At 46.0% G+C, this 13,478-nt stretch overlaps 1 protein-coding gene across 7 annotated transcripts in view; it reads right to left on the reverse strand.

Annotated features, from left to right (window-relative positions):
• Positions 1 to 732: 732 nt before the first annotated feature.
• The window catches only part of UBE3C (ubiquitin protein ligase E3C), a 121,526-nt gene continuing 108,780 nt past the window's right edge, over positions 733 to 13,478 (reverse strand). For all 7 annotated transcript variants that reach the window (XM_033408221.2, XM_033408223.2, XM_033408222.2 and 4 more), the window contains 2 exons: positions 11,800 to 11,930; positions 733 to 2,234 (listed from right to left, as the gene is read on the reverse strand). In XM_033408221.2, the coding sequence (XP_033264112.1) occupies positions 2,064 to 2,234; positions 11,800 to 11,930 (302 nt within the window). In that variant the 3' untranslated portion in view covers positions 733 to 2,063. The remainder of the gene's footprint in view (positions 2,235 to 11,799; positions 11,931 to 13,478) is intronic.

Here is a 13,478-nt window from a genome sequence, read left to right on the forward strand (position 1 = left end):
CCCCAGGGCGGCGTGAGCACCGCGGTGTGATACCACTGCCCTAATCAGCTTTCCTGGGACACCAGGCAGAAGTCTATTCACAGACACAGCCTGTGAGAAATGTCTGCAGCCTCTCCCATGGTGTGAGCACAAAACTACCAGCGCCAAGCAGAGCAGAACAGAACCAGGAACGGCAAACGAGACGATGGAGAAAGGAGAACCTTCCTGAAGTATAATTTCCTCAGTAATGAGACCTGGCAAGGTGAGGGTCACTCCTGGAGGACCTGGCTCTCACCAGAGCACGTGCGGGAAGGGCTGTTACAGGTCAACCTTCTCGAAGCCTTGCTCAGCGCATTTCAGACGGCAGGCGTTACTGCCTAGTATACCTCCTCTGAAGCATAGGTGGCTGTACCCTGTATGAACTGATGACATTTAAACAAGCCTGATAAAACTAATGTTCAGAAGTTGTGGTTTCACTAGGGCAGAATAGAACTAATTACAATGATTTGGGGTACGACTCCAACATGGACTTGGGAAAAAATTTAATGCAAATATTTAGCCACTGGAACATACAAATAAATATGCTCAGAATAGCTGAGGAAAAGAACCCAAATAAGAGTAACTGCCCAGTTCTCTTCAGTCCCAGATATTCCGCTTCCAAAATACTGATGATAAAATATACACAGCAACTAATAAGTAAAGAAGCTACAGAACATTCAACACAAAACGACCTAAAATAAAAATAAAACCAAGGACAAACCCTAATTATTTTATTTCTGTATATCAAGACTACAAACAGCATTTAAACACTTAATTTATTCTTCAAATTAAGAAATTATACATTTTGCTTCGATAACGGTCACGGTCTTGAAAGTGTCATTCAGTTCTCCCACATTTAGAAGTATATTGCTAATTCTGGCCAGTTCAACACGACAGCTCAGAGCTCCAGTGGCAGCGAAACACCAGCCGTGGGAGAGAAGTCGCGCACGGTCCAGAGTCCTCCGCGGCCCCAGCATCTGTGTCCACAGGTGATGCTCTGAAATGCTCTCCGCTTTTGGAGACTTGTGGAGACTGAAACCACCCAGGTCCTGATAAAGTGCCGAATCCCGAGAGGATCACCCAGGCCCCAGGCGCCTGGGCCGCCTGCCCCTCCTACACAGCAGCACCGATGGGGGGGCAGAGGGTGCGGGAGCGCGGCATCCCCGCACATCCAGGAGGACCGGCCCGCGGAGCCCGGGCCGCAGTGCAAAGGCGCAGGACCACTTTGGTTCAAGTGACTTGAGACGGCGCTGCAGGGTCTCCTCTCCCCGAGCCCTCATGGGTCACACACGCTGCAGGGACTGGACCGGGACCCCCTCCCCTGAAAGCTCTCCAGGCACAAGGTGGAGACAGAAATGGAAACGGAAGGAAGTTCCCGCCTCACACACACCCCCACACAGTAACGTCCGAACCATCAAGATGCAGGTCAGCGGCAGGCCGGAAACAAGCATGCTAGTCCCGTTTTGGGGAAATGGCTTAAAAAACACAAATAAAATATTACCATTGTTATCTACTTTCCAAACCTAACCACTCTGGGAAAAGGCAGCAGGGGGGGAAAAAAAAAAGCCTTTAGTTTTACCAATTAGGCCTGTAAACAATTCAACCACACAAGAAGCAGTGGCCCCCAGAGCGAGCCTCTCCGCCCTCAGGCCTGTCTCTCTGCAGACCCAGAGCTAGGCCGAGCCACAAGCAGCGGCTCTGCCAGGAGCCCGGGCCACGCTCGGTTCCACCAGCAAAGCCAAAGCTTCATCTTTGGTTAATTTCACTGAGTTGCCACCAGTCTTAAAACTGTGCTCTTCTTGGCAAAATTACTAAGTTAGCCACGTGGCACATAACATTTGTTATTTTAAGTTATTTGAAAAGCAACGCCCATCTAAATACGAGAGCACAACTTAATAAATCATTTAAAAATGCAGGAAGAGGGGTGGCGGGGGAGGGACCCAGGAGAGCCAGGGGTCCAGCCTGGGCGCCCTGCTGGCCGGAGGTGCCGCGCAGAGGCCCTGGCCTTCGCCGTCAAGGGTGGGCCGCGGCCGCGCCGGTTCAGCTCAGCTCAGCTCGAAGCCCGCGGCGCACTCGATGGCGTAGAGCAGCTTGCTCCGCAGCAGTGCCTCGTCCTGGAACTCGGGGAGCTTCAGCAGGTTCATGCAGGTGCTGGCCGTGGGCAGCCGCTCCAGGTCGGAGCCCCCGTTGTGAATGCAGAACGCGGGGTACAGCTCCTGGAAGACAGCGGGTGTGCAGGAGAAGGTTAACAAGCATGGCCTGAAACGAGCTTTCCAGACTCGTACACAAAAGCTGCCGCCCCTAGTCACCTTTCCCCAAAAGGACACTCGCTCTTGCACTGCGCTCAAGACTCAGCTCTAAATTTCTACCAAATCCTGTACCCTGGGCTCCACGCATAAAAAGGGATAAAGAATAGCATTAATTCGTGGGAGACATAGCCTTGTCAGTGAGCAGGGTCTCTATAAAGCTTTTATTTTTTCAGTCTTTTAAAAATGTGTTTAAAATTCAGAAAGGTACAAGGGTGAAGAGCTGAAGATATAAACCTCTGCTTATACCAAACCACAGGAAGGGCAAAGCCCGTCTTCTCCAAATGAACCACACTGTGTGGATCAGGCTCAGGGGCCACGTGGATGCAGCAACAGTGAACGTAAAACAATTTCAATCCAGGAGAGAAAAAGGCAATCTCTAAATATCGAAAGCAAAATGAAACAAATAAACCTATTTATTGGTGGCTTAATCACACAGAGAGGAATATTTCCAGTGTTTTAGAATTGCAAAGAAATCTTACAACGGTTTTGTCACAGCAAATTATTGGTATTGTTCTAAAACCACTGTAGTATGATGTATAACTGTTATGTAAGTATTTTTTATGGCTATTAATTTTTAATTAATTAATTTTTGGGGCTGTGTTGGGTCTTTGTTGCTGTGCGTGGGCTTTCTCTAGTTGCGGTGAGCAGGGGCTACTCTTCGTTGCGGTGCGCGGGCTTCTCATTGCGGTGGCTTCTCTTGTTGTGGAGCACGGGCTCTAGGTGCGTGGGCTTCAGCAGTTGTGGCATGCGGCTCCAGTAGCTGTGGCTCGCGGGCTCTAGAGCGCAGGCTCAGTAGTTGTGGCGCACGGGCTTAGCTGCTCCGTGGCATGTGGGATCTCCCCGGACCAGGGCTCAAACCCGTGTCCCCTGCACTGGCAGGCAGATTCTTAACCACTGTGCCACCGGGAAGCCCCACTGTTATGTAAGTATTAGAGACAACTATAACTTAGAGCAGGGCCCTAGAACTTATCAGAGGAAGCAAATGAACTAACAGGAGCCACGGTTTTCATAGGCAGAGAGACCCCAATATAAAAATCAAAGGGGTAGAAACCTTATACGCCTGAATTTCAATTTGAAATAGCAGTTTGAACTTGTGATGAATTTTTCTCTTGGGGACAAAAGAACTCCCATTTCCTAGCTCTGTCCACTGAAAAGGCCTGGACACAATGACCACCTGTGACAATGAACAGATCAAGTGCCTGGGTTTTGGTCTCTACCAACCTATTCTCGAAGAAAGGAAACAGAGCTTCTTGGGAAAACATCCGATTCCAGACGTGGGCCAGGAAATGTACGTGACAAGTGTTACTATCTTCTCATACCAGAAAGCAAGAAAGCGACGCAAAGCAACCTGGGACCCTGGAGCCCACCTGGAGGCCCTCGCCCGCCCACGGATGGGGCACTATCAAAGAGCGACTGCAATGGACTGAAACACATCAAATGTGAAAAGTTCATAATGATAAGAAAGGAACCAAAATGTACTTCAGAAGATGCCAGTTATCCCCCTCAATGTTCTGATAACTTGTAAATGAGGAATAATCAAGAGTTCCTTGATTATTGTATCCTGGCTGTACAAACAGTCCTCAGGGTAACCAAAGAGCTGATGAGAAAATATAAAGTTTTTCGTAATAGAGAAATCGGCTAAGAAAGGAAGAAACGATACAACTGGAAGATGGCTGCTTTCAAGCACAGCAAAGAATGGATCTAGGCGGCGACTGCAGCTCTGTGACCGCTCAGCCCCTCAGACGCCCAGATGCGGAAAGCCAGGACGCTGGAAACAGACAGAGCCGTGCTGCAGAGACGACTCAAGACCACGAGGTCTGATGCTGGAGCCAGAGGACGTGAGCATCACGACAGCGTCTGTGCAGCCTTACTGCCAAAGGGAACATTCACATCTAGAATCCGGTGAAACCTCTAGCGACCAGTTTACAAGACACGCTAAGAAGCAACCCAGCTCCCCCACTGACTGGACCACAGGCAGAGTTGAGGAGGGCGGGGCCTGCAGGCCAGAAAAGGCTAGAGAGACGCCCGGGCAGACGCAGCGTCTGGACTGCAGCTTGTCCGCAGCACCAGCACGGATGGCGTCGGGCATCCGCTGTCATTTGTTAGACATAATAATGACGTTCTGGCTATTTTTTTCAGCTATAGTGCAAAAATGCCCCCAGCCGCCCAGTTCCCACCCCATGAGCAGCAATGTTGTGGGTGTCTTGAGGACCTTCCACAGAGACAAGAGTGTTTTCTCCCTCGTCCACCTAACAAGCATAAGGCGCTAGCACATTATAGACGCCGTCTGCCCCTCGACGGTTTTCCATCTGATAATGCGTCTCTGTGGCCTTCCCACACCAAGCTGGTCTCCCCAGCTTCTCTGTAGCTGCACGGGGCCCAGTGGAAAAGTTTCCACTTTTTCCAAACAATGATGCAATAAGTAACCATGTCCTCAAGTCATTTTACATTGGGCAAAAGTATCTGCAGGCTGAACTCCTAGACACTGTTCCAGACTGAACACGCCAGGTTCTTTGATGGTTACAGATAACCAGTGACTCTCTCTGTGATACATGAACATCATTAGATACAAGATGTGATGTATACATTCCCTTCCAGCAGGAGCACAATGCAGTGGGGACTGTCTTTACCCAGACAGCCTCAGTCTGCTAGCTCTTGGGCCTGTGTGCTCTCGCCTTTCCACTGCTGCAGGGTTTCAGAAGCCTGGCTAGTTAAACTTCTCTGCCAAATGTACACAGAAAACGGTGACAGAAGAGCAAAACGGCAGCCCAGCTGGTGCCTGGGGAGGAGTGAGAACCAGGACGGTGGGCCTGGTCGGCGCCCGTTACACTAGCACGCTCCCTCCTTAGAGCTGTGACAGGAGCGCAAACGCTTCAAATGCCACTGCAGAGGCGAGTCTACTCAGTGGTCTCTGCGGACACTGGCTCCAAATCCTCCTCTTGTGGGTGTAACCTGGTAACTCTGTGGGGACAGCCTGGCAGGAAGCAGCAGGAACTCACACACATTCACATCCTTCACCACGGCCTCTACTTCTAGGAGCGGATCCTAATAATCAGAGATGCAGACGATTTAGGTACAAGGATGCTGACGGCACTATTAGGAAGGAACAGTTGTAAACAACTAATAAAAAAAATAGTACGTAAATTGTGGTAGACTCACATGATGGGACATTATGAAGTTTATTAAAAATATTTCAAAGACTATTTAATATGTGGAAAAATGATCCTGATGTAATGTTGAGTGAAAAAAGCAGCCTGTAAAACTGAACATGATACAGCTTAAGTTATATTTTAAAATCATATCTATCTGCATAAACACATGCCCATATATATAGATAGATAGATAGATAGATAGATACAAACACACATTCACGTACAAACACGATAATGGTTAGAATGGGAGTAATTATAGGTATTTTGTTTCTTCTTTATAAACCACAACTTCCAATTTTCTATAATGAAAACATTAATTTTGTTACAAGGAAAAAAAAGCATAGCATAAAAAATAATTACCTACTAACCACTGTAGAGGAAAAGAAAGAACAAAACAGGAGTGCAGCTCCTGCCCTGACTGGGACCCCGAGCACGTGGCACATCAGCCCACGACAGGTGCCCAAACGGCCGAAACTGCATTTCAGCTGGATCTTGTTTCATCTACATGTTGAATTTAGCACATAGTTTATGACGTGGGCAAAACCGAGCAGCAAGGGCACAGTCACGAATTGCTGACTCCAGAGACTTACATGCTTCTTATCATCAGTCTTCACGTGGTTCTCTACTGGCAAACAAAAACTTCATTTAAACAATCCCTGTGGGGGCTTCCCTGGTGGCGCAGTGGTTAAGAATCCATCTGCCAATGCAGGGGACACGGGTTCGAGCCCTGGTCTGGGAAGATCCCACATGCCGCAGAGCAACTAAGCCCGTGAGCCACAACTACGGAGCCTGCGTGCCACAAATACTGAAGCCCACGTGCCACATCTACTGAAGCCCGCACGCCTAGAGCCCGTGCTCTGCAACAAGAGAAGCCACCGCAATGAGAAGCCCGCGCACCGCAACGAAGAGTAGCCCCCACTCGCCGCAACTAGAGAAAGCCCGTGCGCAGCAACGAAGATCCAATGCAGGCGGAAAAAACCAAAGAAACAAAAACTGTGGCATGTTAATATGTGCTAAAACCCACTGTCTTTACCCCTAATTATAGTTTATGTGCCACTTTATTTTTAAAATAAATTTATTAATTTAATTAATTTATTTTTGGTTGCGTTGGGTCTTCGTTGCTGCACGCGGGCTTTCTCTAGTTGCCATGAGCGGGGGCTACTCTTCGTTGCGGTGCGTGGGCTTCTCATTGCGGTCGGTGGCTTCTCTTGTTGCAGAGTGTGGGCTCTAGGTGCGCGGGCTTCAGTAGTTGTGGCACGTGGGCTCAGGAGTTGTGGCTTGCAGGCTCTAGAGCACAGGCTCAGTAGTTGTGGTGCACAGGCTTAGTTGCTCCGCGGCACGTGGGATCTTCCCGGACCAGGCCTTGAACCCAGGTCCCCTTCATTGGCAGGTGGATTCTTAACCACTGCACCACCAGGGAAGCCCCTGTGTGCCACTTTAAATGTCTCATAAAAAAGTTAGAAACGGAACCAAAAGAGAAACAGAAATAACATTTATTACATTGATTATTTAGCATTCTGAGTACATTGAGGGCAACAATTTTCTCAAATGCTTGAATATACTAAAATAAAAACATCACACTTTTGAAACAGAAAAGGGTCTCTGAAGGCAGGGTCAATAAGTACTGGGTAAATGGATAAATGATTGGTAAATGGAAAGTGTGAAATATATTTTGCAGTTAAATGACACATTTTACTGTTTCTATCATAATGCTAGTTGAATTTCCTATTTGGTGTCTCAAAGTTTAAAAAAATATGAAGTTCTTTGTTGAAATCTGAGTCAAGGGTACCATTCTGTGCATAACTGAACAGAGCACAACGGGAATTTGCGTTAATTCAGAGTGAGAGAAATCATCAATTTATTATGTGGCCTGATGGCAACTTAACAATTTTCTACAGCACTTTAATGATTTTTTTTGTCTGTAACAATCACATTCCTTAAACATATTAAACTTGAATTAGCTTTAGCAGATGTTACTCTTCTCCAGTAACCTGGCAATAAGGAGTTTCTTTCAAATCTGAATCCTGTCAGCCCTTTCAGCGCACATGAGCTGACTGAAAAGCATAAATATTATGGTGATTTCTCCAAATCTGGAGTCTAATGACAACCACAAAAGCATTTGAAAACTCTTAAATAAATTTCGCATTTAAAATGTTTTAGATCATTGAAAAAAATGTGGAACAGGAAGACTGTCTCATGGCTTCCAAAATATTATTTTTCATGGTATAATGGTAACTCAGTTGATTATATGGGATCATCAACAGAGAACCAGAGAATTTTCACTATGATTCTACTTGGGATTTTGAAAGTTAATATAAGTCCCTCAACTTTTCCTGTCCTCCAAACCTGTAATACGTCTACTGGCTCTTCCACTGGCTGCCAGAATGTCTAGAACCTTCCAGCAAAACTCCTAATTTTTACTGAAGCAAAAACCACGGGCTTTAACTAATTAACCAGGAGCTGGCAGAAATCTCTAGGTCTTCCACTCAATTTTTTGATGGAGTAGGTCCCTCCAAACTTCCCTTCTTGAAACTAGATGCTTAGTTTTCTTACTTCTAGGTTTGGTGTGGTTTTGAAACTGGAAGAAACTGTAAGCTTTGTCTCTCATAATAAATTTTACTGACAAAATTACCTAATCATATTAGAATCTTATTATATAAGAATTTAATTCATATGACTGTTCAGATGGACAATACTAACTGTTCCGGCGGGAAACCTTCCATATTAGCGCCATTTATTCGCGCCACTGCACTTTCCATCTGCCTTCTTCCTGCTCTTTAGATCCTACATGGCCAGGTTTCCAGACTTCACTACAAGCCCAAGAGGAACCAAAAAGCGGAGACATGTTTCTTTCACGTTGTTGCCCAATTTTCATAGAGCCATAGAGGCCAACTTTCATATCTGGTTCTGCAGGCCAGGGCTTAAACCCACGAAGCAGATCCATCTATTTCTTTGGGAGAAGGGGGGATTATACACCAAGCTAGCAGCTTCACTAAATCTTCCTGAATCACTTTGTTTAGGTGTGTCACTTGTACACAGTTTTTTTCTGACTCAGTCTGAGTGTTCTTCTTCTAATAAATGAGTTTATTCTGTGCACGTTCCCTGTCGCGGCAGTTCAGCTTGCTCTCAGTTCTGTTTTCTGTTCTATGACTGTCCACGTTAACTTTGTTTTCTATTATCTGGTAAATAGAGTTGGTTTGGTTGTCTTGTTCTGCATGCTTATTTCTCCGTCTGAGAGTTTGGAAGACAGAGAAGGGATTTTAGTTCTGCTACATCAGTGAATAATATTATTCAGTAATTGTTTATATTCATTGCCCCTGAAATAGTCAGTGACTCACCTCCTACGAAAAACAGAATCACTGCACTTATGCCACACCCCTTTCCCCATTTCTCTACTTTACTGCTCTAGTTCTGATGGCACTTTTGGGGATGCTGTATTAAGCTACTGATGTCAATTTATAAAACACCTTAACTGAGGTGTAATTTACATACTGTAATATTTGCCCACTTAAATGTACAATTTAAATCCAACTTCAGAGCTTCCCTGGTGGTGCAGTGGTTAAGAATCCTCCTGCCAATGCAGGGGACACGGATTCGAGCCCTGGTCTGGGAAGATCCCACATGCCGCGGAGCAACTAAGCCCGTACACCACAACTACTGAGCCTGCGCTCCACAGCCCGTGAGCCACAGCTACTGAAGCCCGCGAGCCACAACTACTGAAGCCTGCACACCTAGAGCCCATGCTCCGCAACAAGAGAAGCCACCGCAGTGAGAAGCCCGCGCACCGCCAACGAAGAGTAGCCCCCGCTCGCCGCAACTAGAGAAAGCCCGCGCACAGCAACAGAGACCCAATGCAGCCAAAAATAAATTTATATATTAAAAAAATGAATCCAACTTCAGAATGTTGCCATTTTCCCCCAAAGTTCCCCATTTCCACCCCTTTAAAGCCATTTCATGTAAAAGGAATCACACAGTCTGTAGTCTATTGTCTGAGTCCTTTCACTCAGCACAATGTTTTCAATGCTCACACACGTGGTAGTCCGTATCAGCAATCCATTCTTTTTAATTTCTGAATCTATCCCGTTGCCCAGAGAGACTACATTCTGTTTATCCATGACCAGTTTATGGACATTTGGACTGTTTCAGTTTTTGGTCATTATCAGTAATACTGCTCTGAGCGATCCCGTGAGAACTGTGTGAACACACGTGAGTCCACTCGTTCCCAGGAGTGGAACTGCTCCACTGTACTGAGGGACATTCTCGGATAACGTGCCAGGACCCGCTGAAAATGTTCAACAAAGACTGGAGGAAACCGGCCAGTAAACAGTGTGCAGCCTCGGACTGGACTGCAGACCAGGGAAGTCGAGTCCACGGAGGACGGCGGGACGGCTGGGCCGCTGCAGGTGCTCTGGACACCGAGGGGCAGGTAGAAACAGGAGGGCTGAGCCCCCTCCTTGAGTGGACTCAGGGGGTCTGGGCGAGGCCGGAGAATGTTTTCACTCCAACAAGGTCTCAGGTGGTGCTGAAGCTGCTGGTCTCAGGACCACACTCTGAAGCAGAGGCTCAGAGAAGCTCAGTACGTCACTGGGCAGTCCTTACTTTTGATTACTTAACTGTGTCTGTGTAAGAGAGCACTGAGGTGGTAGGAAAAATGTGTAAGAAACATGTCTTCAACTTTCACTCCCAAATGATTCAGAAAGAAATATATGTATATCATAGAGAGAATGATAAAACAAATGTGGCAAAATGTTAACGATGGGTCAAAGTGGGTTAATAAGTTCTTTGTTCAATTCTTGCAACTTTTCTATACATTTTAAATAATTTCAAAGTAAGAAGTTGAAGAAAAGAACAACCAATACATAACTCAGTGTCCAATGCAAGGTTATTGGAAAGGGAATGCCAATCCATTAGGTTTCACAAGCAGACGCATATACAATGCTACCTAACTTGATACTATTTTATGTTATATATACCACTGTGTGCCTCTTTGAACTATTAAATATAGCTTTATTTCTTTTACTATTAATAAGAAAAACATAAATTGTCCCATGACCAATTTTATTTTATCTTTTTTTTTTTAAAGGTTTTTTTGATGCGGACCATTTTTTAAAGTCTTTATTGAATTTGTTACAACATTGCTTGTTTTACGCTTTGGTTTTTTGGCCGCGAGGCATGTGGGATCTTAGCTCCCCAACCAGGGATCAAGCAAGCAGGGGCTACTCTTCGCTGCGGTGCGCGGGCTTCTCACTGCGGTGGCTTCTCTTGTTGCAGAGCGTGGGCTCTAGGCTCACGGGCTTGGCTGCTATGCGGCATGTGGGATCTTCCTGGACCAGGGCTCGAACCTGTGTCCCTTGCATTGGCAGGCAGATTCTAAAACCACTGCACCACCAGGGAAGCCCTATTTTATCTTTTTTATAAATTTATTATTTTTGGCTGCGTTGGGTCTTTGTTGCTGCGCGTGGCCTTTCTTTAGTTGTGGCGAGCAGGGGCTACTCTTCACCGCGGTGCGTGGGCTTCTCATTGTGGTGGCTTCTCTTGTTGCTGAGCACGGGCTCTAGGCACACAGGCTCAGTAGCTGTGGCTCGCGGGCTCTAGAGCGCAGGCTCAGTAATTGTGGCGCACGGGCTTAGTTGCTCCGCGGCATGTGGGATCTTCCCGGACCAGGGCTCAAACCCATATCCCCTGCACTGGCAGGCAGATTCTTAACCACTGCGCCACCAGGGAAGCCCCCCATGACCAATTTTAATTGCTAAAAATATTAAGCCAGTTTATAGGAGATCAACATGAATTACCAGAAACGACACAGTAAGGCCAGGTAACATGAAATAAGTAACAGTGAGCAACTAGGAAAAAATATACTACTGCTCACGCCATCATTCTTCCCAAACACCCGCCGTCAACATTCGTAGCCTGTGTTTTCTTCAGTTCGGAAGTGAAACCAGCCTGAGCCGCACGGACGCGTGATACTAATCACATCACAGTGCGCCCGCCCGGCTGCAGCAGCTCTTCGCTTTTAACCCCCAACACACTGACAACCCTCACAGCAATAGGTCGACGCTGTGAACGCAGGGGAAAAAAACCCAAATAAAACCAGCACCAGGATACACAGATAATAACCAATCCTTCAGTGATGGAGCTGAAATACTCAGTTAATGAGGCTAAAAACATAGTACCGAAATAATAAACCGGGTGTTTTGACACACTGTCAACGCTATTCTCTGAAAACAATGTGTGCGCACTACTTCGTTCAGCCCCACCTGCTACCCCGCTGGCTTTCTTAGTTACAAGCTGGTGTTTAAAGTCCCGGCGAGCTTGCGTACCTTAAACCCCAGGAGAGGGGGGCGGGAACAGCTTGTCACGAACTTGAGCAGTTTGCGCTTTTCCTCATCCGTGAAGCCTTCCACGACTCTCCAGAAGACTCTGATCACGGGGTGATCAGCAGAATAACCGCCTATGACAAAAGGAACAGACGTCTGTATTAAAAACGAGGTAAGTGCAGAAGCAAGATTCTCCTAAAGGCACCAGAGGAACAAACTTTTAAGAGTGATTCCTTTTCGCCGTGCCTGTCCAGTGATGAACAGTCTTTTCTTCTTTCAGCTCACGGCTGAAAGCCAACTCTAGAGAAACACCTTTATTCTGTCCTGGTAGATGACGGGCAAGTACACAGCAGGGAGAGAAGCTTCAGAAGGTAGAGTACCAAAGGCCAGAATGAGGAACAAACACCCTGCAGCTACAAGATGAACCCTAGCAGCAAAAGATGCTGCAAAGGGGTCTGAGTTTTAAGAACTCTGCTAGGGGTCAACAATCAGCCTCTGTTGAGTAGCAAACCCTAAATAACAAAGGATTTACATGATGGTCACACATCTAGAAATAGCGGAAACACTGGGATTTTTATTTTTAATAGAGCTAGTTACTTTGCCAACACATCTTAGTATCTAAATTTGTTTTATCACCCATCCTTCCGACAACAAGGTAGAGACCGTGGTTACCAACCCACCCCAGCACTCAATTAGACCACTGTTCTGAAGTGGGATATCTGCTACCTACAGCTTTTAATCTAGTTAAGTGCTTCCTAAAACGGAAATAATTGCTATATGTTGTTCCCTCATTGTTAATATACTACAGAAATACCATCAATAAAATATCTTAAGTGCATTAATTGGCACCGAAATGAACATGGTAATATTTTAAAGCTATTTACTAGAATAGGAATAGCTAGGATCATTAAAGGCATACGCTTTCAGTGAAGACAGGATAACACAAAGAGGCCAAGACCACTTCCTTGGCAAGGAAAGCCTGGATTGATTTCATTCTTTTCAACAGAAGACTTGACAGTGAGGACAGTGTGACCTTAGGTATTACCTGCCTTTACAGAAATATTAGAGTTCAAATTTAGAGCAATACAAATTAATTACAGAAAGGGGAGACACAGGCACACATTTATATACATATAAATATACACACATGGATATACGTAATTTACTTTAGTAAATTTAGAGTTCTGAAACCATCACCACAATCCAGTTTTAAAACATATCCATTCCTCAAAAGACCCCCATGTCCACCCCATAGACAACCATGATCTGGTCTGTCTCTCAGTGTGCGCTTAAAGATGTTTCACTGAACGAAATTACACTCACGATACTGTGCAACTTTCACTACGATCCACTTCCAAAACCTTTTCAAAATTTACCTTGGAGGAAAGGTTGGGAAACAGCACTCCACAGAACAGAGGAGTCTGGATAGGTTTCTTTTTAAAATTGTCGTAAAACATGTAACATAAAATTCACCATTTAAACCATTTTCAGGTGTTTAATCCAAGGGTGTTAATTACATTCACATTGTTGTGCAACCATCGCTGCCGTTTCCAACCCAAACGTTTTCATCACCCCAAGCAGACACTCCTACAACCACTAAGCAGTAACTTCCTGTGCCCCTCCCCAGCCCCTGGTAACCTCTCATCTGCTTGCAGTGACTAGGAACTTGCCACCTCCAGGTG

Source organism: Orcinus orca, chromosome 9 (assembly GCF_937001465.1).
Source record: "Orcinus orca chromosome 9, mOrcOrc1.1, whole genome shotgun sequence".
In the NCBI taxonomy this organism is placed as follows: Eukaryota; Metazoa; Chordata; class Mammalia; order Artiodactyla; family Delphinidae; genus Orcinus; species Orcinus orca.